The sequence below is a fragment of the Boeremia exigua genome, assembly GCF_020726555.1.
Source record: "Boeremia exigua strain MPI-SDFR-AT-0100 chromosome Unknown C7974scaffold_3, whole genome shotgun sequence".
NCBI lineage: Eukaryota > Fungi > Ascomycota > Dothideomycetes > Pleosporales > Didymellaceae > Boeremia > Boeremia exigua.
Genome location: NW_025763520.1, coordinates 2,809,465 through 2,835,811, shown reverse-complemented (window position 1 = coordinate 2,835,811; position 26,347 = coordinate 2,809,465). Strand labels below are relative to the sequence as shown.

The 26,347-nt window shown below is 53.9% G+C and overlaps 8 protein-coding genes across 8 annotated transcripts; 7 read left to right on the top strand and 1 right to left on the bottom strand.

Moving 5' to 3' along the window:
- Window positions 1-348: 348 nt before the first annotated feature.
- On the top strand, window positions 349-2,254 carry C7974DRAFT_410722 (DNA glycosylase; the record flags this gene model as incomplete). The annotated part of the gene is made up of 5 exons (XM_046143488.1): window positions 349-1,071; window positions 1,208-1,545; window positions 1,797-1,862; window positions 2,068-2,121; window positions 2,194-2,254. The coding sequence occupies 5 exons, from the start codon at window positions 349-351 to the stop codon at window positions 2,252-2,254; spliced, it is 1,242 nt and encodes a 413-aa protein (XP_046000792.1).
- A 3,263-nt stretch (window positions 2,255-5,517) lies between these two features.
- On the top strand, window positions 5,518-6,819 carry C7974DRAFT_373961 (uncharacterized protein; the record flags this gene model as incomplete). The annotated part of the gene is made up of 3 exons (XM_046140134.1): window positions 5,518-5,575; window positions 5,638-6,487; window positions 6,540-6,819. 3 exons carry the CDS (start codon window positions 5,518-5,520, stop codon window positions 6,817-6,819), a joined length of 1,188 nt encoding a protein of 395 aa, XP_046000791.1.
- A 1,248-nt stretch (window positions 6,820-8,067) lies between these two features.
- On the top strand, window positions 8,068-9,395 carry C7974DRAFT_138475 (uncharacterized protein). The gene is made up of 2 exons (XM_046135528.1): window positions 8,068-8,391; window positions 8,442-9,395. Exons 1-2 carry the CDS (start codon window positions 8,330-8,332, stop codon window positions 9,250-9,252), a joined length of 873 nt encoding a protein of 290 aa, XP_046000790.1. The 5' UTR covers window positions 8,068-8,329; the 3' UTR covers window positions 9,253-9,395.
- A 2,948-nt stretch (window positions 9,396-12,343) lies between these two features.
- Window positions 12,344-14,522, top strand: C7974DRAFT_449935 (mannan polymerase II complex ANP1 subunit; the record flags this gene model as incomplete). Its single annotated transcript, XM_046145723.1, has 6 exons — window positions 12,344-12,484; window positions 12,515-12,885; window positions 12,980-13,605; window positions 13,655-13,714; window positions 13,763-13,843; window positions 13,896-14,522. The coding sequence occupies 6 exons, from the start codon at window positions 12,344-12,346 to the stop codon at window positions 14,177-14,179; spliced, it is 1,563 nt and encodes a 520-aa protein (XP_046000789.1). The 3' UTR covers window positions 14,180-14,522.
- Window positions 14,523-14,922: 400 nt separating this feature from the next.
- On the bottom strand, window positions 14,923-16,677 carry C7974DRAFT_373958 (uncharacterized protein; the record flags this gene model as incomplete). Its single annotated transcript, XM_046140133.1, has 4 exons — window positions 14,923-15,024; window positions 15,076-15,165; window positions 15,217-16,445; window positions 16,503-16,677. 4 exons carry the CDS (start codon window positions 16,675-16,677, stop codon window positions 14,923-14,925), a joined length of 1,596 nt encoding a protein of 531 aa, XP_046000788.1.
- Window positions 16,678-17,011: 334 nt separating this feature from the next.
- C7974DRAFT_138347 (uncharacterized protein) lies at window positions 17,012-19,021 on the top strand. The gene is made up of 2 exons (XM_046135526.1): window positions 17,012-18,603; window positions 18,659-19,021. Exons 1-2 carry the CDS (start codon window positions 17,164-17,166, stop codon window positions 18,755-18,757), a joined length of 1,539 nt encoding a protein of 512 aa, XP_046000787.1. The 5' UTR covers window positions 17,012-17,163; the 3' UTR covers window positions 18,758-19,021.
- A 293-nt stretch (window positions 19,022-19,314) lies between these two features.
- On the top strand, window positions 19,315-21,386 carry C7974DRAFT_138358 (uncharacterized protein). The gene is made up of 2 exons (XM_046135527.1): window positions 19,315-19,529; window positions 19,576-21,386. The coding sequence occupies exons 1-2, from the start codon at window positions 19,527-19,529 to the stop codon at window positions 21,319-21,321; spliced, it is 1,749 nt and encodes a 582-aa protein (XP_046000786.1). The 5' UTR covers window positions 19,315-19,526; the 3' UTR covers window positions 21,322-21,386.
- Window positions 21,387-23,111: 1,725 nt separating this feature from the next.
- On the top strand, window positions 23,112-24,785 carry C7974DRAFT_449932 (uncharacterized protein; the record flags this gene model as incomplete). Its single annotated transcript, XM_046145722.1, has 3 exons — window positions 23,112-23,458; window positions 23,732-24,080; window positions 24,174-24,785. The coding sequence occupies 3 exons, from the start codon at window positions 23,112-23,114 to the stop codon at window positions 24,783-24,785; spliced, it is 1,308 nt and encodes a 435-aa protein (XP_046000785.1).
- Between the last annotated feature and the right edge of the window lie 1,562 nt (window positions 24,786-26,347).

The following is a 26,347-nucleotide window of genomic DNA, read 5'->3' as shown; positions in this document are numbered from 1 at the left end:
CAGTTAAGACCTGTTATCTAGCGTACATAACCACCAAATATCAGCAGGACTACCTATTCGGGACATACTAGCACAGCCTCGTCCATAAACACGATATGTCAGCACAACTCGCGCCATCACGTGCCTTGGCGTAAGCGTGAATGAAGCTCCCCCGCGCACCGCGTCAAGCTCCCCAACCCACCCTTCCCTCCCTAACCTCCATGCTATCACAAAGACTAACCTCCAGACTTCTGTCCAGATACGCGCCCCGAACCATCGTGAGCCCTCGAACCCTCGTCCCAAGCCCTTGACACCGTGCCTCCTGCTCACACGTGACGTCAGACCCCCAATCCGCAACGGAGCTTCACCATGGCCCTGCGGCGCTCAGCCCGCAACGCAGACAAAGCCACCGCGGCCGAGAGTCCAGCACTAGACGTCCCACCGGCAGCGAAGAGCGTGAAGCGCGCGGCAGCCACGAAAAAAGAAGCAACGGCGCCTCCTGCGCCGCCCCCGAAGCGCGAGAAAAAGCAATCCGCCGCGGGCCAGAAACGCAAAGCGCGCGACGACACAGCGTCTCTGTTGCTCGCCGCCGAGCCGCCTGTTGGTCTGGCCAGCGCCGCGAATCCTCTCGCTGCCGCGATCGCGCCCCCAGAGATCCTCCTGCCCGGTCCCAACGCCGCGCTCGATGCGCCGCGCTCCAAGCGCGGCAAATCCGCTGGCACTAAGGCGCCTCGTCGCGCTGCGAAGACCGCTGTGGAGGATGCCGACCTTGTCCCTGGCGACGCCCCGCTGCCCCGACGCCCCGTGGCTGCAGCACCACCCTCCGCGACAGCCCCCGCGGCCCCCCTCTCCGCAGCCGCGAGTCCGCGGAAGCGCGTCTTGCCGCTGCCGGACGTCGGATCGCCGCGAAAAGCGGCGGGGGAGGGCGACTCGCTGCTACGCGAGGCCGAGGCGCACTTGGTGCGCGTAGACGGGCAGGGAAAGCTGGGGCGGCTGATTGGCGGGGCGCGGTGCGAGATGTTTGGCGCGGCGGGGTTGGCGGAGGTGGTGGATCCGTTTACGGCGCTGGCGAGTGGGATTATTGGACAGCAGGTACGTGGGATCACGTGGTTCGCGTGGCAGAGGCATGGGATGGAGTGGTGGTGGGGAGTGGCAGTGGCATTGGTAGCAATGGATTGGAAGCAATGGCTATAGGGGATGGTCGAGCTGACGAGCTGACGATATCTAGGTCTCTGGCGCGGCGGCGTCGTCTATCCGCAAGAAGTTCACGGCCCTCTTCGAGGATACACATCCTGAATTCCCCTCGCCCGCACAGGTCCTCACTAAAGACCTGCCCACGCTGCGCACTGCAGGTCTCTCGCAGCGCAAAGCAGAGTACATCAGCGGCTTGGCTGAGAAATTCGCATCCGGCGAATTCACCGCGGACGGCCTGAAGAGCGCCAGCGACGAGGAGCTGATCACCCAGCTTGTCGCGGTCAGGGGGCTGGGTCGATGGAGCGTGGAGATGTTTGCATGCTTCGGGCTGAAAAGGATGGACGTATTCAGCACCGGGGACCTGGGCGTGCAGTGAGTGCCACTCCCCTTGGACCTCCCTGCGCATTGTTTGCGCTCTCTCGTCGCAATGTTATGGCGAGCGGTGCAACACGACGATGCGGTTGCTCCACCGCGCAGAAACGGCTGCATGCATGGCGAGCGTCGCACAGGCAGGACGTTGCGAGCGCGCGCCAAGCGAGGGCGCTTCGTGAGACTCTGTTTTACACGACGTTCCCCGCAGCGGCGGCAGCACTGACAAGGAAGATTCTGCTAACACGGCGTAGGCGAGGCATGGCTGCATACATGGGGCGCGACGTCTCCAAGCTGAAGAACAAGGGCGGCAAGTGGAAGTACGTACCACCCTTGTGCATGCTATTCACCTCCTATTATCGTCAACGTCGTTTGCATGGCCGCGTTTACACTCAAGTATGCCGTGCATGAGGGTACATGAACCGACCGCGGCTCGGAGGTCACTTCGCGGGGGTCTCTTTTGGTTTTCTGAGCGCGGTGCTCCTGCATCATGCTTGATATCCAACGCTGACATGAGCCGCACAGATACATGTCTGAGCAAGAGATGCTGTCCATAGCGAGCCAGTTCGCGCCATACAGGTGCGTTGATCTCCGATGCGCGGACGACCGCGCGGCATTATTTTGCCTTGTAACACAGCTGAGATTTCGCAGGTCCTTGTTCATGTGGTATATGTGGCGAATCGCAGATGTGGAGACTGAGGTGCTGGAGTAGCCCAACGATCCCGCCGTTCTTGATGGTCTGATAGTGGGCAGATAGTGTAGCATCTTGACGTCAGCTTGAGACCAGAGTTGATGATGTTGAGTGAAGCACGATGTTCACGAGCTTCAATGGCTCATGCATATAGGGTAGTAACGAGGGTTGCAATACATCTGACGTCTGCCATATGCCATATGACAGGTCGCCTGCAGGCCGTGAACGAGCCGCGAAGGGCCGATAGATTTCCGCTGCATAGCATTCCTCGCTTCCGCTTCCCGAGTACTTGCTGCTTTGCCATGAGCTTTTCAGGCGTCCTCGACTGCCGTACTCCCTGAAGGCGTGAGGGAGACGGTAGCAAGCGAGCACAGTCGCTTGAGTGCAGACCAGGTACCCAAGGAAATCCTGCGTCAATGCTTGCCATCTTCTGCATCGAGCTGAAGTGACGGGCTGACAGATGAGGAGTCTCGAGGCACCGCCTGTAGATACAACATAGACGTTGTGTAGCGAGACCCACGGTTGCTGCCGCAAGGAACTGCTGGTCGATCTTGATTGCGCAGATATCCGTCTCCCATGCGGAGAAAAGGCGGTCTGCAGACCGCGGATCCTGGTTGGCAACAGCCTGAACAATCGAATCGATTGGAGTGGAGGATCTCGTGCTGCCAGGAAGTAGGGGCAGATTGGGTCTGGTCTACCAGGGTTGAGCGAGAGAGCAAGCTGCAAGCCAGTGCTAAACGCTGAGAGCGAGTGTGTTACAGACTGACTGACAGTGCTTCTGTCGGCTCCGGGTGTCGGAGCGAGACCTGCCACATAAAGTTAGAGGTAGACTTGGTCGAGACATGATAGGAGGAAAGACCGCTACGGCAGGAGTTAGCATGTGTGGTACAACATTCCTAATATGTCGATCCCCTCACTTCAACAACGTCTGACCAGGTATGCATGTAGGTGCTGGGACCTCGGGAATCGTCTCGCGACTATCGATCAGTCAGTCTATCCAAGATTGAAGCTCAGTCTGGTCGTGCTGTGGTTACAGGTCGTGGTATGCAACCTTCCGTCTGCACCCCAGCTGACATATGCAAGACATGACCGCGAACCATGCGCCTCGCACGTCTAGTGCGAGTTTCGTGTGACGTACACTCGGTATGCGGTACAAACGGATGAGAAAGACAGGATCTCGATCACGTGAGGTGAAGCCCTTTGTGCTACCTGAGTGATTGAGATGGGTACCGTGAGAAAAACTGTTTCTCGGTGGTCGATGTTGATCAATGCTGGTACTGGAATAGTGGGAACAGCGGATGACGGTGCACCTTTACCCTCCTGAGTCTTCACAATACGGTGTCATGGCCATTGAGTTGAATAGGTGCCTATGGGAGACCACGAAAATGAGTCGTGCGAGGTACCAGCGGCAAGCAGAGGTGCGTGCATGGGACATTTTTAGTTCTCGTAATGGTGCGTGTGTATTGATAATCATCCTTACGCTCTGGGACAGCTCGTCTAGAATTACACAGAAAATCGTCTTTCACAGCTAAGCTCTATGAACGCTGGTTCCGGAGCTGCACAGTCGAGTCATGGAGATTACGGCATCTGGTCACGATGATCAGGAAGACTGCCCAGCAAAAGTGCCCTGAATGGTGACGCCTTGGCGATTGAGCTTTGTTGCGTTGGTTTGAGGTAAAAGGTCTCGGCAGAGCTCGCAAACAACTTTTTGTTCCTGACGATCATTGTGGAGATAAGCTGCGATGAGCAATTTGCACGTGGCAGTGAGTGCCATCCTCCCTGCCTGCCTGCATGTCGGCGCTCCAATGTGAAGCGATCAAGTTGGCGATCTCCATAATTGCATATCAAGTGGAAAGTGGCTCTCGGTGTTGTGACATCAGCGATTGTGGCAGCAAACGTTGCAGCGCGCGGCAAGAGAAGTTTGCAAAAGCTTGGGAGGAAATGAGGTGAGCTAAAAGCGGAGCCCTCGGCGATCAGGGGGAACGGGTAGAAGCAACGGCCAGGCCACAAGTGGAGCTTCCCACTCATAAGTATATGACGGTGGTGTTGTTTGCACAGAGCAAGGTGGGTTTGTCGAGATTGCGCCGGACGCACTTGCCCAAGTTGAGGTCGTCTGACCTAATTTGGGTCGGCTGGCTGGGATGTGTTCTGGCTGGAGACGCGCAATACATAGCTCAACACTCTGCGGGCTGGGCAATGCAACCAAGGAAATGGCAGTCTGGGGCTGGACCACACGTGCGCGGAGACGCTGTTGCACATGACATGTGAGAGCGTGACGGTTTGGAGAGTGCGGGACTGTGTCAGAGTTGTCCGACGCCGTGCAAGGGGACCCATTCGGAAGTTTGAAGTCCACGCACGGTCAGCTCAGGCGTGTCGTCCACTCCATCGAGGATAAACTGGCGGATGCTGATCCTGAAGAGGCGGGTTTTTGGAAGTCTAGTACAGCGATGTGGCGCGCCATGGCCGCTGGAACGAGCAGGCGGGTGAATGCACCAGCGATGAACGGCAACTCTCGACCGATGGGGCTGGCGCTGAATGAGGCAGCACATGGGAAGCAGCGCAGCAGTCCCGAGAAAACAAGATTTGCAAGCCGCGGGACGAGGGTGGACGTGCAAAGGCTATCCTGGCTGGAAACGCCGATGCTTTCACTGCCTGTCAGGATTGTCTTGACAGCCTCACGAGCCGTGGGTGGCGCCGCCCAGGCGTCGCAGCCGCTCAGCGCAGCGAGACAGCAGCGAAGCCGCTGCTTTATGCTGCGTGTGCAAGTCCGAAGCCCTTCAGCGGACTCGACGGGACAAACGGCAGCCAGCGCATGGCCCAACAGTGCGCCGGCCTGCTTGCTCGGTGCTTGTTGACGGTCGACGCAAAAAGAATGCGTGGGCACGAGCCAATAACGATCGATATCGGAGGTCGCGCTAAAACAACTAGGGGCGCGCCTGCCTTCCTCCTTTCTTTCGCAGGCCGAGCGTTGCCCTCCCTCTTCTACGACCTCCACCCTCGTTCCTGCTCTCGTCAGACCAATTCGCTTTCCCCGTCGGCGCTGGGGCTACTCTTTTAATACGGTGCTCTTTCGTTTGCAACTAATTCAGTCACTCGCTCCACACATCTTTCTACCCTTCACCGAATAACAATCGGCCACCACACGCAATCTTCATATCCACAGTTTGTGCCACCCAGCGCCTCCCTTGGCCGCGACAACTCGACTCCTCGCGCTTCAATTCTCCCGCGGCCAGCGACTAACGCTTCAATCCCAGTTCTCGACTCGAATTCACACATCCGCCACGATGCACTCCTTCCTCCAGATCGCCCTGCCGGCTCTGGCTCTCACAGGCTCCGCTTTTGGTACGCTTGCTCTGGCACTGAGCCGTCTCGTTACTGGGGCCACTGCTAACACTTCCCTATAGCTCAGTCCAGCTGCACCAACACCGCGACTGCGACCATCTCCAACGCCGCTGATGCCACCGCTCTCTCTGGATGCTCCACCTACTCCGGATCCATCGCTATCGCCACCAGCGTCACCGAGGACATTGCGCTGAACGGCATCAAGAGGCTGAGGGGCGACTTGGTCGCTGTCAACAATGCGAACATGAAGCGTCTTAGTGCAGACAGCCTCGAGCAGCTTGATGGCTCCCTCACCTTGACCGGTCTCGTACGCCTGTTCGGCATCGACTTCCCCAAGCTCAAGACGGTCACTGGCATCAAGTGGAGCGCTCTTCCCAACCTGAACACTATCGGCTTCACCGCCGAGGTCACCAAGGCCAACACTGTTCAGATTGAGAACACCGGTCTCCGCGATCTCAAGGGTATCAACATCGAGCAGGTCGATACTCTTTTCATCGCCAACAACGGCCAGATTAACGAGGTCAACATGCAGCTTGGTAATGTCTCTGACTCGCTGACCTTCGCCAACAACAACAAGGAGCTCGCCATCACCCTCCCCAACCTCATCTGGGCCACCAACCTTACTTTCCGTTTCGTTGGCTCCCTTTCGATGCCTTCTCTGAAGAGCACCAACGGCTCCCTGGGTCTCTACAACAACGACTTCTCGTCTTTCTCCGCTCCCAACCTGACCTCTATCGGCGAGGCCCTTGCTATTGTTGCCAACGAGAAGGTTTCCAACATCAGCTTCCCTCTGCTCACCAAGATCAACGACAACCTCCAGATCGCCAACAACACCAACCTCACCACCCTTGATGGATTCCCTCTGCTCAAGAGCATTGGTGGTGCTTTCGATATCTCTGGAAACATGAGCAAGTAAGCGACGGCAATGTTTCTATCCGTGTGGCACGCACTAATCACACGACAGGGTCGAGACTCCTTCCCTTGAGCTCGTCGAGGGCACATTCAACCTGCAGTCTACTGATAACGTCACCGAGGCTTGCGCTTTCTACCAGCCTCTGCAGAAGAAGGATGCCATCAAGGGCAAGTTCTTCTGCAAGGGCAAGCTCGTCGACCCCGGCCAGCAGGGAAGCAAGCCTACCGAGCAGAGCGGTAACAGCAACTCCCAGACTGGTGCTGCCACAAGCCTGAGCGCTGTCAACGGTGCTCTCGGTCTTGCTGCCATGGCTGCTGTTTTCCTTCTGTAAACGGTTCCGGACGCTGGCGTTTCCATTGTATTTGCATAGACTAATCATCCATGATCTGGCTTCTTTTGATAGCGTATGGCATCTCCCGCAACTGCTCACGTTTGAGCTCAACTTATGAGGACTGAAGTGGTCGGGGCGAGGGGGTAATAAGCCCGCATGCATCGCTTGTATGTATCAATTGGCTACTGGTTCAAACATGGTAGACTTTCAATCTGCAGTATACACTAGGCAGGTTTCTCCGGCCTCGTCGAGCGGAACGGCACGACGGGCTGCGTGAGAGACTGCACTTGCGCATTCTTTACACTCTTTCAATTCTGTGTACAAGCTATTTATGTTTCTCTTGTCGTATATGCTACTTACACAAAATCACACTCTTGGGTTGCATCGCAATTTTGACGTCGTCGGGGCGTGCTATAGTGCACATCATGCGCTTACATCCGTCCCGATCCGCAATGCATCTTTGTCACTTTTCGTCGCTGTCCTCGAAGGATTGCTCGAGCCCGGGGAATGCGGACCAGCGCTTAGTGTCCGCTTAGTGTCAAACTAGGGTCGTTGCTCACCAACATCAACCCAGGCACGCAGGTTACACAGCTTCTCAATCCCAACCCATGTCTGTTGCTCCACTTCCTTGCCACCGACAACGCCCGAAACGACGAGCCGCTGGCTTAGAGGGTTTCGCGAATCGAGTGTGCAGCCGTCGACCGTGAGCCTGGCAAACGGTGTCTTCAAGGTTTACTTTTTCGAACCGGGTTCTGCTGCTCAAATCGAGCAAGCCACGATGATACCTTGGCTACGAATCGAGCTTCGCCATCAGCCTTGACGCCCAAAGCAGAGCATCTGCTGCCCTCTAAGACATGCCTACAGCGGAAGGACGCTACGTCTGCACGTTCTGCATTTGACAATGCTGTTCTACATTGACGAGTCCAAGGACGCAGGTCGGTTGCTGCATTGCTCGAATCAACTGTTGCGTTGGCGGAAGCGAACATGAGCGGTGAAAGTGCTTACAGCCTTGCGTCTTTCGGCTGTCATCGAGCAAACGGCCAGAGAATGTGCAGGGTCCCCTTGTCTATCAGCCATAGGCTGCATGTCTCAAACGACATCCCTTACTGATGCACTCTGAGCGCATCGCCCAGCCCACCCCCACAGCTCGAGTAGTACAAGCTATTCCTCTTTAAACCAGCCATCTCGACACGACTGCTCTTCTTCAGGATCTTGCATGATAGAACTTTGGTACCGAAAGAATCCTTGTCCTCGTCGGTGTGAAGGGTTGCAATGGCCAACTGCTAACGTCTTCGAACATGGATGAGCACCCGCATCCGCGTTGCCGTCGCTGAGATCTGTGCTTGAGAACATGGCCTCCAGTTCCCAGAGGTTATAAAGGACATGTGTTTCCTTCTTTGCTTCCACATCAAAACATCTCATCATCACGACTTGCATTTAATACATTTGTGTCCTTTGGCGGCTTCTTGTTTTGCGTTTGCACGTCATCAATCTTGATCAATTTTACACAATGCAGCAATTCCATCTGCCCAACCCAGCATCGGTGGTGTCCCATCAGATATCTGGCGACATGTATGATGTTCCACGCCATTGTCGTTGTAATCAGCTCTAACACCGCCCAGCAAACCCGAACTCATCAATGTCAAGCTGCCTCCTATCCGCCAGATGACTCCTGAGCACCGTTTCAACTACAACTCGAGTGTATCTACCTACGATTCCGACATGTCCAGACGTCCATCTGTATCATCGATAACATCATCTGGCTTCCATCCTTCTCGTTCTGCCTCGCCTGCCTTCTCTACCTCAACCCTGGAACCACAGTATGGAAATTGCAGATCTCTTGATCGTCTACGTCTGCAAGCAGGTCATGTCCAGACCTTCCCTTACACTACACCCACGCAGGACTCCGCGGCTACTGCATCTCACGCTGGCGGAAAGGCGGGCAAGACGAAGCGAGTGGATCGTAAGCAATATTCGAAGCGAGCCGTAACTGGAACCACTTCTTCAAGGGTCCGCAAGAGCGACAACGAAGCGGGCAACCGTTATTGTCAGGCCATTGACCAGGGAGACCTTGCACGGGTGTGCCGAGAGGCCAACCCCAATATCGAGCACACCGCAGCACCACGACACGGTGGACAAGGCCCCTGGGTTCTGCTCAAGTCCAACAACATCGCAAGCGATGTTCTACAAGATGGTGTTGAGCCGTCCAGGTGGAACAAGTCTTCTGTCAATGGCTCAGCGATCCTGATCATTGAACACAGCAGTGCACAGCTTGATGATGAGATCAAGTATCTAGGGGGTCTGCAATCACGACTTCCCAAGGAACTACAGGGTGAGATTGCCCAGCGCATAGAGTGCTTGATCGCTGCCAAAAACACTCGCGGTGAGGCCGAGTTCAAGGTAGCCACCGAGCAGATGACTTATCAACATTGAGTTGAGATGGGCATCGCATCACGACATTGCAGCGCCATGTGCTTTTCTCGCGGCATCGGAGGTGTTTTGAGTACAATTCTTCGCTCGGCATTTTGATCCACCCAAAAGTTTGTTTCTTTTTGTCGATTGGTCGCATCTTTCGGTTAGAGCAAGTCTTGCTCGTTCATCGCACGCGTACATTGCTTTTGCAGCGCTTCATTGGGAGGATATCTCGTGTTACTTTTTTGGCCTTTCCTTCTTCACGATGAAAACGTTCTGTATGACGACTCCAACGGCCCCCTAATCATGTACATTCTTAACATAGTATTTTGGTATACCCGCTTCGCATACGCGATGCACGATCTACAATCAAGTCAATTATATTCATCCAGTTTGCCTTGTCACTTCTTCGCTTTTCGTCCACGATTCTTCCTCATCGTTGCCGCCACTAATTCCTTTGATGTTATCTTGCAGACAGTCCAATTTCCTGATCCCAGCCCCTCGATTGTGGCATGTGTTGCTTTGCTACCCTCCGCACCTCGAGTCTTCTCGCTTACGGCTTCGGCAATCCTCTTCCGATGCACAGCGTAGCCGCAACTAGGTAGACTAGCTAACGTGCATGCATCATGGCCATACTTGCAGCGAGTTCTCACATCTGCACTGCCGTGGACGGCCTGTCTGAACGGTAAATGAAAATGTGGAGCACGAGGATGGGATAACCCAGATTGTCTTGCTTCAGGTGGCGCCTTCGACGCAGCGCGCGGTTCGAGATGCGCTGATGGCTGATCCTTTGCAGTGTCGTGTTCCCATCCACATCAGCTCGATTCTACCGCGCAAAGATGCGCTCTTCTCCGCCCCTCCGTCAAGCATCCTTCTCAACACATGCGCCTCCCCTGACCAGCATTCCTTCCATGACGGCCGTTGTTGGCCCGAATTCGTATGTAGTCCTACATCTCACTACCGCATCCCACACACTGTCAACTCTATTATGGGCCTGTGATGTGCGAGCGGCAACGGCATCTTGCATAACGCGCCGACTAATTGGCCGACCAGTCGCATCAGAACGTGTTTGTCACAGCAATGTGCGACCTCGAGGCTCGTTTCGTCCTCCACACTGACCTGGCTCGTGGTCTGGGCACTAGGTTCCTGAGTCTTCCTGCATGACAGGAACCCATTCCCTCCCTGGTCCACGATTCTTACTGGCTAATAGAGCCTCGTTCCCGTGCCGGTGCTTCCCCCCGTGAGTAGTGTGTAGTCACGGTTGTTCTGGCGATCTAGCATGGTCTATGTATGTACGTTCAGCGGCTCGCCAGCAGATGACGCAGAAAGCGTTGGCATTGCCTGCCGGAGTGGACGAACGTGGCATTGCGTAACCGGTTGGCCGCCTCCGCTGGCCTCAAATTCTCGACATGTCTTCTCGTCGGCTTGCTGCAGCAAGGAAATCAACATTTACTCAGCGAGCAGACCGGCACTTCGCTGATCTTGCAACCTGTCACTGATGCTGCAGGCACTCGGTCATGCAGTGACCGCAGTGTGAAGATCTGTGGGCATCCGTACGCCTTTGTGCTACGTGTCAAATGTTGAATGAGGTATTCGACGACTTATGAATGCTTGGCGACATTCACTCTGGGCCCGACCCGCCACTGCCATGTTCCCCAGACGCCAGAGGATCCCGCAGCGGCCATCAAGATGTTTCATCGCTGAGATTAGACTGACGCACTGTCCCTGAAGTTCTCTCAACGTCTTTCAGATCGAGGCTGCGACCTGTAGCTGCCCGGAGTGTGACCGGTGGAGGCCCGATTTGATTCGTCGACGGTTGTTCTGTTTCTACATCTCAGCTGACCAGTTGTACTAGATATGGATATTACAGTCAACATCACATTTGACACAATGTCAATATTGCTGCAAGCCACCAGACTTGGGATGGTCCATGTACGTTCTGGTCAATCCATGATGACATATCTCCACAATCCGCACTGTGCAGGCCTCGACTCTCACAGACACCCGTAGGCACTGCGGTGGTACCATTGAATGCTTCCATCGGAGCTATTTGGTCGTTGGCGTGTATACAGATCCAAGTCTAGCATGGGCTTGCAGCTCGTGTTAGCGAGGCCTGGGGAAGTACAGTACCGTACCGTGAGCAGGGAGTTTATGGCTCAGGAGCAATACGTGCAGTAGTGTGCACTAGAGTGTTGACAGCCAGAGCTAGAGTAGCATCATGGATGAAGCTGGGAGATGTCGTATTGAGTATACATGGAGGCTGGAAGGGGCCCGGGGTGCGTTGCTTTTTCCTTCGACAGTCGATGTCATCGTGCTGACCCTGTATGTCTCAACAGCTACAAGGAGTGAGACCGACAGTTCCCCTGTGAAGAGGAGAATACGCACCCCGCTGAGACCGGCGCGTGATTATCTCCTGAGCCTGAATACGGCCGCGCGTTTGAAAGATGCGACACTTCTCTATTGACATGTTACTGCCTCCACCTGAGACCTTCTCGAAGCGCTGTGCGGGCTTGAGCCAGAGAGATGCTGTAGGCCAAAGCTTCTATAGTCCTCCTAAATTGCGGTAGTATTCTGTGGCTGCTCGATCTTTCCCCGTTACCAACCAATTCTCATACCTATCTCCAAGCTGAGCCACAGGTACCTACAACCATGTGGCGTGGAGGAGGCGGTGCGGCGCGTCGTAACCCCGTGAAACTAGTTTCGAAAGTCTCGGTACATACGACGAGGCGTCCAGTGCGGGCCGCAGCGGGCAACTAGAAGGCCCCTAGTTTATGACGCGCGCAGTATCTTGAGCAGAAGAGGTTCTTACCAAGTTCATCTCTAACGCACAGTCAGCTTCCAGATACCTGGTTGCTGCTCAGCTGTAGCTCGTGCTAGCGCGTCGCTACCTATTTGCACGTGTCTCCGACCAGGGTCCATCGCGACATTCCAGAATGAGCAAAAAGGTTTGCTTGCAAGATAAGGAGCCGGCAAATGCCAGAGCCAGAACACATTGCAATTGCCAACAACAACACTACACATTTCCTCTGAAACGTCCACGGGCTGTTCCCTACCACGCGTCGTCATCAGTGGACCTGCTGCTGACGATCTGTTTGGCTAGCGCATCCAGCGCATGGTCGACCTTGCGAACGACTGTCAAGACCTGGAACCGCAGTCGTTTACCGTCAGCCCGTCGCTCCTTCCACCCGCAATCGCGCACAGCAGGAACGTGCTGTCACGTCTGTCGTTTCCGGCAACGGCCCCACTCGCGACGGTAAACGTCACCAGCCTAGCTCACTTGTAGCTCCATCTGCGCACCGCGCACCCAACCACCACGCTGGCTTCACCAGAGTCGCCGTCGCAGCCCCTCCATTCACAGCGCCAGCGCAGGAACACGGGCGACATCCGTGCGAGGAGCTCGTCCATTCGCATCAGCCAGGCCCGGGGAGAGGAGGAGGATCGACGGCCTGCGAGCCTCGCCAGTCTCACCATGCTGCCACAGATGGTCGCGGGCAAGAGTGGCTACTCATGGAAGGCGGCAAAGGCGAGGATACCGCCGTACAGACAAATCGCACACACCGTCCGGAGCCCGAGGTTTCTGGTGCCGCTGGCCATTGTAACGGCCATTGTGCTGCTATGGCGGTCCATGGGCACCGCTGCGAGCGAGGTGCAGAGGTACGAACAACCCCGCAGGCCGAGTTGCTGCGCAGGCGACTTTTGCAGGCCATACTCAAGTGGCTGTGGGCAATTGCTGACCTGGCCTCTCCAGATTCTACTGCTTCGGCCCTTCAACACCTCCTATGCGAATGACGCCGAACGAGAATGAGGAATGGTACGGCCACCTCACAACGCCTGTCGTTTTCAACCATCGCAAGCCAGTCGAGATCAATAGCACCGAGATCCAGCATATCAATCTCGACCCCATCAAGTCGACCGTAGATGCAGTGCGCAATAAGGAGAAGATCCTCATTCTGACCCCGCTGCGCGATGCCTCCTACTACCTCGCCAAGTACTTCGACCTCCTCACGCAGCTCACATACCCGCACGAGCTGATCGATCTTGCTTTTCTTGTCGGCGATACCACGGATGACACCATGGCAGCGCTGGCAATGGAGCTTGAGAGGGTGCAGAACAACCCGGAGATTGCCTTCAGATCGACGATGATCGTGGAGAAGAGCTTCGGCGTGACAACTGGACAGAGTGTCGAGGAGCGACATGGCTTCGCCGCCCAAGGCCCGCGGAGAAAGGCCATGGGCAAGGCGAGGAACTACCTCTTATCAGCAGCATTGAAGACTGATCATAGCTGGGTGTATTGGAGGGACGTGGATATCGTCGAGAATCCGCCAAATATCATTGAGGACTTTGTCATGCATGACAGGGATATCATAGTTCCCAGTAGGTGTGAATGAGCGCATTGAGGTTGGAGAATACTGACGAGATACAGACATCTGGTTCCACAGGTACAAGGAGGAGAAAGGAAAGATGGTTGATATCGAAGGCCGCTGTATGCGTCCCCACAATCCCACATCGATACCGTATTGACGTCCAACAGTCGATTATAACTCGTGGCAAGAATCCCCGGATGCCCTCAAACTCGCCGCGACGCTTGACAAAGACGTCGTGCTTGCTGAAGGTACGCTTTTTCTGATCATGCTTCGCCTAACGCACTGCTGATTGTATCTCAGGCTACAAAGAATACAAGACGAACCGCATCTACATGGCCACGATGGGCGACCGACACGCTGATCCCCACGAGGAGATCCCCCTTGACGGAATCGGCGGCGTCAATATCGTCGTGAAAGCCGACGTGCACCGCTCCGGCATCAACTTCCCCGCATACGCATTCGAGAATCAAGCAGAGACCGAAGGCTTCGCGAAAATGGCTAAGAGGGCCGGCTACGGCGTATACGGCCTGCCAAACTATGTTGTGTGGCACATTGATACAGACGAAAAGCCCGGCAATGCATGAGCTGTCGTTCAAAAGAGATTTTAGTGTAGTTGCAGAAGATAGAAAAGGACAAACGCGAGCGCAGCAAAGACGCATACGACGGCGTTTGGGGTGTACATTCCAAACACAAATAGACGGCACGATTACTGTGCATGCACGATATGAGAGCAGCATCACACACTGTACATTCACGACTTGGGGGGCGCGCTCTGGGAGCTCGCGACTTTAGATATACAACCCACTTTTAAATCATGTTCGCTCTACTCTTGTCATGCCGCCGCGGATAGTCGCCTGCGTTGCTCGTCGTTGCTGGCTGGAAATGTGATTTCATGTCTGTCTCATAGGAGTGCAGGATCTGTTCCCGCGTCTCTCCTTGCACCATTTGGTCTCCACACATGAGCCTTCTCTTTCTCTATTCCCATTCTTCTATTCCCGCTTGCACACTTTTCCTACCACGCTGCGCCGGACAACTGAATGGCGCTTTGCAGCAGCACAGGCACCGCCGGCTGGCGTTTGTGCTCCTGCGCGGCCTGGGTCTGGAGATTTGCATGGCTGGATCGTATCACGCATCGTTTGACGGCGACCCAGGTGGAGGACCGCAACACTTTCCATCAGTACACCACCAACACGACATCAGAGTGCGTAAGACTACTATTAATAATATTCTACGCTCACGCGAGCTGGTATAGTGATCTATCCTATATGGCTGAGTATCCTGTGATATATACGCTTTCATTTAGCTAAAAGAACAGGGTGGATGAGACTTAGTGATCAAATGTGCCAGCATGGAACTTGCGTTCGTCGTAGTACTGCGCGCGAATGTTCCTGCCGCGATATTGAAAGCCTTCGGCGAAGCGGTTGACAGCCTGAATTCCTATGTTAGAATACGCAGGTGGAGCGCTGGGAGGGAGACTTACGTTGAGAGCGCTCAGGACCGACTTGAAGTGGATGTACACCACGCCGTCCGGATTCGACTCATCGACCTGCAGCCGCTCGACAGGACCGAACTGCCACATGATTAGCCTCAATGTATACTGGCGCACCTCGGTCAAGCATACCTTTGTGCTGAACACGTCTCCCATATCCTGTCGAATCCCTCCGTCGTCCCTCTCGGCGTTCTCCTTCCAGTCGACCCCTTCGACGCAACCCCAGGCAACGACCACTGGGCTTTCTTCGCCAAACTGGCCCGGCTCGTCTTTCTTCCTCTCCCCACCACGCACGTCCCAGACTTGCGCGCTCTTGACTTTGTTACCCTCGCCGTCGTCGAAGATACTGGATCCACCGCCTGGCGCAGGCTTTCGAATCTTGACCTCCAGATGCGTGGTGACACCGTCGTTGTTCTTGCCCAGACCTTGTCCCTTGACGTAGCCCATTTTCGCCATCATTGCTTCCGCTTTGCTTATCTTGGGTCGTTTGGCAGGGCGCTCGTAGAATTCGGATTCGTCATTCGAGGGTGGTGCAGCTGGCTGTTCATACCGAACGGGCGGCGCAGAGATCGTAGCGTTGGCGTAGCGCACTGGAGGTGCGGAGATTGTGGCGTTGTTGTAGATCGAGGAGCTGGTAGTTGCCGTACCAGGTGCACCGGCGCTAGGTGGTGGCGGTGGAGGCGGTGGAGGCGGAACGTCGTCGGACACAGTCGCTTGTTGGGAGAAGCTATGTGGCTGAGGCTCAGATGGTGGAGGCGGTGGTGCAATCGACTGCTGTTCTGAGAGACGCATGCGGCGAGTGTAGGGATCTTCATCGTCTTGTTCGGTGGATGCCGTAGGGATATCGTAGGACGCTGGTGGCGCGAAACTGGGCTTCGCGGAGAACGAGGGTGGTGGTGAGGCTGAACCTGGCGTCGATATGGGTTCTTGAACGTTCGGACCCTCGCTCTCTTCTCTCAGCCTCTCAGACTGGCGTGCAGCCGATCGCAGGAAGTCGTTGAATCCTTCTTGCTTGCGCCTGTACCCTCCACTAGCCCTGTAGGCCTTCAGATTTGACCAACGTTCTGGCTTGTGTGGGGCAGTCGGGTTCCAGTAACCAAACTGCTTGTGGAACTTCTTCATTTGTTTCTTCTTTTGCGCCTCTTCGTACTGACGATGCCGCCGCTCCTCTAAGATAGCTGCGTCGTCGTCAGCGGTGCTCCGGTACCAGTCTATGCCATGTTGCTCTGTTCTTGAAGCTGGAGCTGCGACTGGGTCCGAGGAGTTTGTGGTGGAAGACGATACCGCAGGCATGACAGGCTTCTTGACAGGGCCGAATTTCTTTGCTTGAGGCCGCTTAATGTGGTGTGGATTATGAAAAGCTGTAGACGCTCATGAGTGTGGTTCAATAAACAGTACGGAGCTCGTCGAGTAGATACCAGGTGCTTTCTTCTGCTGCTCGGCTTTTGCTTGCTCATCTGTAAATTTAACGGGCGCAGACGATGCAACAGTAGCTGCAGCGTACGGATTCGGCAGGCTCGCCTGGGCGTATGGATTTGGCAGGCCATATGGGTTGGGCAAGGCCTGCGCCTTCTGCGGTTGCTGAGAACCCATCTTCGCTAGGAATTTCGCTGGATATGTACGAGGATTACTGCATGAAGTATAATTTAATGTGTAGAAAGGGCAAAGTCTAAAAAACCTGCATGAGGTGCCCGCACTGCAGTGATGTGGATGTTGAAGCCAACCGGTGATGGTGAGGGCTGCCGCGGGTTCGCGAGAGCAAAGCGCGTTGCATGCGAGCACCCCACGCTAGAAGACGACCCCGGTCGACGCCGCATTCCCGTGATGCGGCTTGACGGCAATTGGGCCAGATCGCGTCATTCGGTTGCAATCGAAACGAACCAGAGACCGGGCCGGGGGAAACTGTGCAGTTGCATTCTCTTACACACTCAACTGGCTTTGGTGTGCGCTGTAAATCCATAGATTCTCTTGTCGCATTGTATAGACATCCATCAAGGTACCATCATCGAATGCGCCGAGTCTGTACCGTGACTGACTCTGAACGACAGACATCTCCTTATCTAATCTTGAATACACAAAATGGCTCCGACCACGCTCGCCGACGCCTTCTCGCCCATTTCCTCCGCGACCGCCGTCATCGTACCCGGCTCGCCTGCGCTCGAGGTCTCCTACAAGAAGCTCACTACCGACGTAAAGGCGTTCCAGGCGCAGCTGGCAAAGGTCGGTGTGTCCGCGGAGGCGGCTGTGTCCATTGCGCTGCCCAACACATACGAATTTATTGTCTCCTTCATTGCTGCGTCATGGCAGAGAGCGATTGCAGCTCCCTTGAACCCAGCGTACAAGCAGTCTGAGTTCGAGTTCTACATTGATGATTTGAGCTCGGCGATTGCTCTGGTCCCTCAGGGTGCATTTGCGCAGGATGCGGCTGCTGTAAGGGCGGCGAGGAAGTACAACGCAGCGATTGCCGAGTGCTACTACAACGGAAAGGAGGTCGTCCTGGATGTAAAGGAGCTTGGCAAGCTGGCTGGCAAGAGTTCACCAGTTCTGTCTGCTGAGCCAGAGGATGTAGCTCTCGTACTACACACCAGTGGCACCACTGGACGCCCCAAGGCAGTGCCACTTACGCACCGCAACCTCCTGCGCACCATGCAGAACATCCAAGGAACTTACGATCTCACACATGAGGACCGTACCATGCTCGTTATGCCCCTCTTCCACGTGCATGGCTTGCTTGCTGGTTTCCTTGCGCCGTTGGCTTCAGGTGGTTCAGTTGTTGTGCCACCAAAGTTCTCCGCATCGGAGTTTTGGAAGGATTTCTCGGCGCACAAGGCCAACTGGTACACAGCTGTGCCGACCATTCATCAGATCTTGCTCAGAAGTCCTATCCCAAGCCCATTGCCTGCGATTCGGTTTATCCGATCATGCTCGTCTCCTCTCTCACCGAAGACGTTCCACGAGATTGAGAAGGCATTCAAAGCTCCCGTGTTGGAGGCTTACGCAATGACCGAGGCGTCTCACCAGATGACGAGCAATCCTCTGCCCCCTGGCCAGCGCAAGCCAGGCAGTGTGGGACTTGGTCAAGGCGTCGAGATTAAGATCCTTGACGAGGCGGGTGATGAGGTCCCCCAGGGCAAAGAGGCTGAGATTTGCATCCGTGGTGAGAATGTCACCAAGGGCTACTTGAACAACCCTACAGCAAACGCCACAGCCTTTGCCAAGGGAGGCTTCTTCCGCACTGGCGATCAAGGCAAACAGGACGAAGATGGCTACGTGATAATCACAGGCCGCATCAAGGAGCTGATCAACAAGGGTGGTGAGAAGATCAGCCCAATTGAACTCGACAACGTGATTGCGCAACATCCGGCCGTGTCCGAAGCTGTCAGTTTCGCGCTAGAGGACGAGATGTATGGGCAAGATGTCGGTCTCGCAGTCGTTGTCAAGGAGGGCCAGAAGCTGTCCGCCGGCGACCTGAAGACGTGGCTGGCCGACCGTGTCGCCAAGTTCAAGCTGCCAAAACAGGTGCGTCCTTCTCCAATGCTTTCAGTGCCGTGTAACATGTTCTGACGATCAGCAGGTCTTTTTCACCGATATCATGCCTAAGACAGCGACTGGCAAGATTCAGCGCCGCCTTGTCGCTGAAGCCATGCTCAAGCAGCCTAAGGCCAAGATTTGAGTGAGTATCGCATCGCGCTTGTAGATATCGCACCGGTACAATTTGCATCTTCCTTCTTCCAGACAATCTGGCGTGTGTTCGAGCAGATGTGGATGTTGTTGTCGTACGAATACTGAATCAGCAACACTTACCCCGCTCTTCTCACTTTGTCCGAGGCTTGCACCTATCCTTGTACACTCATCATCAACTGAGCGGATCGCGGAATTCCTCAGGGTCCAGCTTGGCGCTTGCGTGACTCGCGCAGCCCCATCTTCAATGCTATTCTTCCGTCGCCGTGACCCTTTAGCTACATTGTCACCAATCTCCGGGCGCTGCCGGACGAACGTGCTGCTGTGTTTCCACATAACTAGTCTTTTATCGCATGGAACTCGCTACGCCCGGCATGCGGTGTACTTTTTTCATCGAGGCGCCCAATCTGGCGCGCCTTTACGAGCATAGCTGATGGATCTCAGTGTGGCTATGGTGGGTCCTTCAGCTCCCATTCGTCGTGTCTCTACCAGTCGTTGCTATTCCTGACGCTCTCGAGTACAAATGTCTTGGATGTTAAAGCAGACCAGAGGCTGTCACGGCTGCCTTGTGCGCCCAATCTCCTTGCCTACCATGTCTTTCAACGTCGTCATCCTCATCCCCTTTCTATTGCAATCTGTCTCGGCGCAGTAACCGAGATCTCCAATTACCTGAACATCTCGTCATATTAGCTCCAGTATTCATCAACCCACCCGTCAGAGCTGGCGTGACGAAGCAGATCACTAGCAACACCCCTGCACGGATGGTACGCTATGTCTCATCTTATACAACCAGGGACCAACATCATGCAGACCGCCATTCATTCGCAGACTTCACAAAAGAGTTGCGTTGCCCTTGTTGCGGGTGCCTTTGAGTCCAGCACATCCTCAGGCCAACTCCCTAATAGCTCCATAATGAATCGCAGTGCTACTACTACCCGGACACGGCCTCCACTGTCGAGCAATAATACTACACCTACGTCGACGCGCAGCTCAAGTCTATCGTCGCTCAGCCACCCTGATCTGTCGTCAGCCAGCAGTGATGCTTCCGCCGGCGATCTCAAGCGGTTATCGACCAAATCGAATCTGAAGTCCTCGAGATCAGTAGGAGCAGATCTCAACCGCAGATCGGCACCGCCAACTGTTCGATTCCTGGACCCAGAACCGATGCCACGAAGGAGTACAGAGCCTGTACCGGCGATCCTGAAGTCACAAACCCCTGAGCGTCTAGTCCGGCCAGGCTACTCCAGAGGCATGTCCACTCCTGACCTTGGACCACATCAGTATAGAGAGAAGAAGATTGTGATCCCCACCTTGACACGTCCTCCGCTACTTTCGCAAGCTTCCAAAAGGTCGAGCGCTGCTAGTTCACCCGGGGGCACCGCAAGCTCACCACGCACGTTGTCATCAGCACAATCTCCTCGGGGCCGCTTCCAGCATTCCTCGGGGTCTGTAAATCAACTCCGTCAACGCGTTGACAAGCGCTTCTCCGCGCCTGTAGTGCCATCCCAGATCGATCCTCGTCTTGATCCACGATGGTCCGGCATACCTCTCCCGGCAGGCTTCGTACCACCAAGCCGAACCCCAACTCCAACACAACGAGTCACATCTTATCACTCTATCGCATCAAACCTGTCCTCGTCACCAGCGCCTTCGGTGAACACGGCCCCTCCCTCGGGCAAGTATGATCCGCTCCAGAATTACATACCCTGTATGGCAGCCATGTGCACCGCGCATTACACACCGGTGCATTCTGGCCCAACATACTACGCAGCACAGGAACCCTACCGCCTGTCCAAGCACCATGGATACTGCCCGCGCCATGCCAGCAAAGAGATGCAAGAAGCTAACGCACTCTGTAAGAGGGAATACGAGACCATGCGCCAGAACGCTGGTCGCAAGACACTCGGTGCTGTCGCACAAGACTTTGAAATCTTCCTCCAGCTATACCGAGAGGCTCGACAGACCGAGGATGCGCGCCTGCAGGAGGCGCAGAGCCAAGCAGTACTCGGCCTATCCCCGACAGCCACAATAAAACAGAAAGCGCCACAAAACAATGCTTCTGACTGGCGCTACACACCCCGCAACTGCACCAAGAAGCGCTGCGCATCAATGCCGTACTCACCATACTCCACACAGCACTTTTCGTTCTACAACTCGGCCAATCCCTCGACGCAGCTGCTTCCGCTCACCACGTTGTGTCCGAGTTGCTCCAAGGCGGAATCCGAGGGCTTCGGAGCTAAGTTGATGGAGAAGTGGAGCAGCAGATGCGGATGGGACGGCGAGGAGTGGGACGGGTGGTACCAGACCGCACTCCACCATCGCAAGGGGGAGCAAGAGTTCTGGGAGAAGGCGCAGGAGCGAGTCGTCAGGGAGAGGCGTGCTAAGAAAGCCACTAGCGAGGCGGCCGAGAAGGCGGAGGAGAAGCAGGAGAGCACTGAGGAACAGAGTGTTGCTGGTGCGACACCGACCAAAGAGAAGAGGAAAAGTATTTTCAAGAGGATGTTCAGGCGCAGCGAGACGACGGGGGCTGTTGCTGTTGCTGTTGCTGCTGCGTAAAATTTGGATGGAATACTTAATTTGGCTACGGCGAGTGAAGCTGTGGTTTGCAAGATACACTTTCGGCTCAAGAGGATGGGTGAAATGTCACCTGTTAAGTAAAGAACTGCGAAAGAAGACGCTGTTTCGGTTACGTGGAAAATGCTATAGCACACACATAATGTTGATACATTGACCGCATCAAAACTACACACAACGATGCATTGACCGACGATGAGATAAATTGATGACTGTAAAACCGATCGCCTCAACCAATGCAAAGCAACCACAAACATGACGATCTAGGCACTCGATCAAATTGCTTCGTTCAGAAAATTGTGCAGTGATCATGAGAAATTAGTGACCGACGTATTTTCTTAAGTTGGAGCCACGGCAGCCCTGTCACATGTTCGCCACCATTTCACAAGCCACTAAGTAAGCTTCTTACTTGTAGGGGAGACTGTGGGAGGTATAGCAGGGCAGTGCTTGCGGTGGCTGTGCGGGAAACACCAGCAACGTCTGGCATGCAGGCTGACCAGGGAAGTCCGACGCGTTCATCGTATACACTACATGTTAGTTTCTAGCCTTATTTTTTTCCACACGTAAGTGTCTGCCCCTAGTTATCTTCATATGAGCATTATTACAGGCAAAGTTATATGAAACGTCGACTATATCTGCTTCCACCCGCGGTGCTTCGAGATCACGATACCACTAGATAAACTACTGAGCGGAGACCATACCAATAAGTGCTCTCTGGATTATGTAGTTGGACAGATATTGTACGTCTCCCTTGCTGCAGACAGGTTCGATTGTCGTCATCTCAGCACTATTTCCCTCTCGATACAATCGACACCATAGAAAATCCCACAGTTCATCGAAGTAGGTTCCAAGAGCTTGCCTGCATCTTTCAAGGAATGTTGGACAGCTATATCAGCCATGTCATGGTCGGAATGTCCTCGCCAGGAAGCCTGAAGTCTTTTTTCTTTTGTACTGCGCCCGCCAGACGCATATCCAAGATATTCTTAGTTCAAGCAATTGATGAAATGGTTCTACCTGATGCGTACAGTATAGTGTTATCTAAACAGGCACCAGACACAAAGGATCCTGCGATGCCTGGCAACAAGCAGGATACAAACCAAAATGACATGACGAGGATGCTGCTAGAACTAACGGAAAGTTGCAATGCAATATCAATGAGACGACAACGTGCTACAAATTTGTGAATCCTGCTTGTATTAGCAGTATGACCTACGAAAGGCCGTACTTCCTGCATGTGAGGCATCCACCATTCCAATATTGCCACAATGCAGCCCAGAAAATAAAATCTGTAGATGTACTCCAAGTCCGAAGTTGATGAATTCGAGTCTGCGTCATGCGGTAAGATGTGACCACGTTTTTGTATTCAAGGGTACGCATGACTGTGATGCTTGGTTGCGTGTGCGAAATGACGACTGCCACGATATGCTGCGATACCGGGACAGTGTGCGATACGTCAATACGGGATCAGGAATGTAAGTATGCATTGGTTTGATGATGAGCTTGATTCAAAAAGACACAAGTGTTGAGCGCAAACAAGCACCCGCGTATAGTATCGATACCTTCACTCACTGTTACCACACGATACCTTCACTCACTGTTACCACACGATACCTTCACTCACTGCTTGCCACACGATACCTTCACTCACTGCTTACCACACTAGCTGCATCCTCGCCCCCATAAATATGCGCTGAACTTCTCTCCGTCCTCTTTCACAATCAATCACCCACTGCGTGATCCTGGCGCATCCTGCTGCTATACTATCGCCGATAATGGCGGACTCGGATTGGGGTTTGCTACCCGATGAAGCTCTGGCTGCTGCCGCCGGTTCACAACCCCATATCTACGGCGAGAGCAGTGGTGCGCAATCACAGCCAAACTACCTCGACTACCTGCAGCTACCGGACGTCAGCTCTGCTATCCGCCGCAGCATATCCGCGGGTAATGAGGTTGAGAGCCGATTCTCGGTCGATGCACTTGGCGCACTCCCAAGGGCTGACTACCCTAACATTCGCCAGCTCAGTGAGGCGGTATTCAGTCTTGTTGAGAAGCGACTTGAGCTTCGTGGGATCAAGTCTGAGAGGCTGAAGGAATACACGCAATGGGCGCTTCCTATTTCGTAAGTACTTAAATGCACTTTTAAATCCTTGCTTGACTTACACTTAGCAGGACAGATCACACTGCCTTGTGGGCAACCTTTATGCGTATGCCGTTCCGCATTACAGCAGAAGAGCTCCGTTCTATGCTGAAGCTTACGCCTGCCACATCAACAACAGTTGGACCACCTGGCACAGAGATTATCTACGTCCGCTCCTTCAAATTCACGATTGCCGAGTTCCGATACATCCTCCTTCTTATGGTTGACAAGCACTACTATAACTATATATACGAGTATATTTTCACCTGGCTTGGATTTATCGGCGAGCTTGAGGAAAAACAACGTTGAGCTTGAGGACGTTGAGTGGACTATTCGGTACTGCGGTACCACTAATGGCGAGGCGTGGGACCGCCACACAGGCGACATGAACAAGAGCTCAAGCACGGCTCACACATGGTTCTTACAGTTCTTGAAAGTGGTTTCCGAGGAGTTTCCTCACATCATCGACGGTATCGAGATCGATGTTGTGCCTTCAACCGTTCTCTCTAAGCTCGTCAGCGCGGATCACGACCTCCGTGAACAATATCTCATCAGCATGTGTGGTGTCGGCGCCATGAATATGCAAGCCGGGGGAAGCAACATCGTCAGCTCATCCTAGAAGAAGACCGGGATGCGTTCCAGTCTCTAAACACAGGGCTCTTCTTCAAGTAGGGATTACTATATATCAAAACTAAAGCCTTGTCCACAGTACATGCGCGAGTCTGTCGTGAACTACGGCAAAGAGGTCCAAAATTATGCGAAAAACAACTCTGAGTCCACCGGCACGGACAAGCGACCATTTACCTCCAAGCTCCGTGATTGCATTATCAAGCAAGCCACACCTGCTGTTGTTGGACCACTTCAATGCGCATTGGTCACGACGATCGGATCCGATATTGGTCCAGACAGTCATGAAGATAGCACGTTCTACGCCAGCGGCCGAAGATCCGCTGATATTGTCAATCAATGCTTCGACAATCTCAGGAACTGGGAGTCCGCTGTTGAAGGCCCGCTTGCGTCTGGCACCTCGCAGACAAACCTTGGCTCTGGTGACGCATATTTCACCTTCGGTGATATCTTTGCCTGGCCCAAGAAGGACAAGGAAGACTACACTGAGGCTGGAACGTTACTCAAATCGTACCTTGCAGCGACGCAGCCCTTGATCATCTTTACTTATGGCGCGTTACCAACCTACTTCGCTCTTGACTCGTTTGGTGATCTTACTCAAGCGGGATACCACAAGAACCAACGTACCGAGAACTACCAGACTACAGACTGGAATACGGCAAAGAGGGTTAGAATTATATGACAAACAAAACCGCCGCGCATTTTATGCTAAATACTTTAACTTCCAGACAGACGATCAAGTCTTGGGTATCTCTTAGGTCTTTTGTAGCTCCGTCATCACATAGCTGCAGCTGTTGGTAGATTATTGTATCCACGCCACCGATAGACCTGGGCGTTCTTGACTGCTCTAGGTATGCAACAGGATCTTACAGTATAGCAGGGGTAAGTAATCAATGTAGATTCTTAAATATTCTTCTTTTAGCAGCACTTCTCTATAAGTAATAGTAAAGCACACTAGACTAAATAATAAAGTACTAAAATTAAGGCCAAAATACGTTGTATACCTCTATAGGTTATGTTCTGTTAACAGCTAGCTGCTGCAAAGTCTTGTAGCACATTGACTACTCCTAAGGTTCAAGAACGAACCAAAAAGAAGTCACTACAGGAATAGAAAGCAAAAAGATATAAAAGGGCCTGGCCGGGATTCGAACCCGGGGCCTGTCACAATCTACGATATCGAAGATATCTGGGCACGTGACCCGAAGCGACAATCATACCACTGAAAAGGGATTAGCGTTGTTTAGAACGGTAGTCAGAGCAAGTCGTACCTAGACCACCAGGCCGCAAACTCTCATCCGCCTTGAGAGGATTGATGACGAATTTGCTGGCAGCTTACACTATATACTAAACATTTGGCGGCGTTGAGATCCCTGGCCAGGCCCACCAACCTTTTTGGGCCTTCCACCAACACGTTTTGGGCTTCCTTGATCTTTTTTAGTACTTTGGCACGTCAAAGGTCGGTACCACCATACCTACACTGATCTGTGTGCAGTAATTTACTGCCTGTTACCTTGCATATGCATAATACTCAACAAGTTTCTTACGCGACAATAAGTCACCCGAGTGAAGCGAAGAACACCACGAACAGTCTTGCACAATAGTCCGACATCTCCTTTTGACAACTCCGAGCACTTGTTGTTGTGTGCGCGTGCCTGAGTTCGCCTTCCAAGGTAAGCCCTACAATGGTCCGTTCCTGACACTGCCCAGCTGCCAGACCTGATTGAGCAGACTTTGCGAATACTGCCGTGGCACTCCCGCGGGAGCAGCCTCACACATCAGCGATGCCGCGGCACCAGTCAATCCACTGATCCATCGATGTTGATTGTTAATCTTGAAACATTGACGTTGAGCTGCGCCTTATCGCTCAACGGGCTTCATGACGACGGATTCCACCAGTCACATCACATTGTTCCCCAGCATTATCAGGTTTCAGGTACTTGCAACCACCACCGCATCTGCATCCGTCGTGTGTGAGGCAATCGGTCCTCGGGCGGAGAGCCGATCTTCAGGCACAGCACCCGCGGGAGTGCACAAGCATTCCCGACTCACCTCAGCATGGCTAGAAGATGCGATTCGCGACCCTTTGGGGCTCTGTACGTGCGCAAGTCAACTGATCTGATCGCCACGCACACCGACTTTGTCGTGAGGCTGCAGTGAACGCGCGTGCAAAGATGCCAGCTCAGTCGCAGCGTCGGACGGTTACAGCCAAAGAAACGACCGCGTGAGACTCAGGTGTTCCGAATG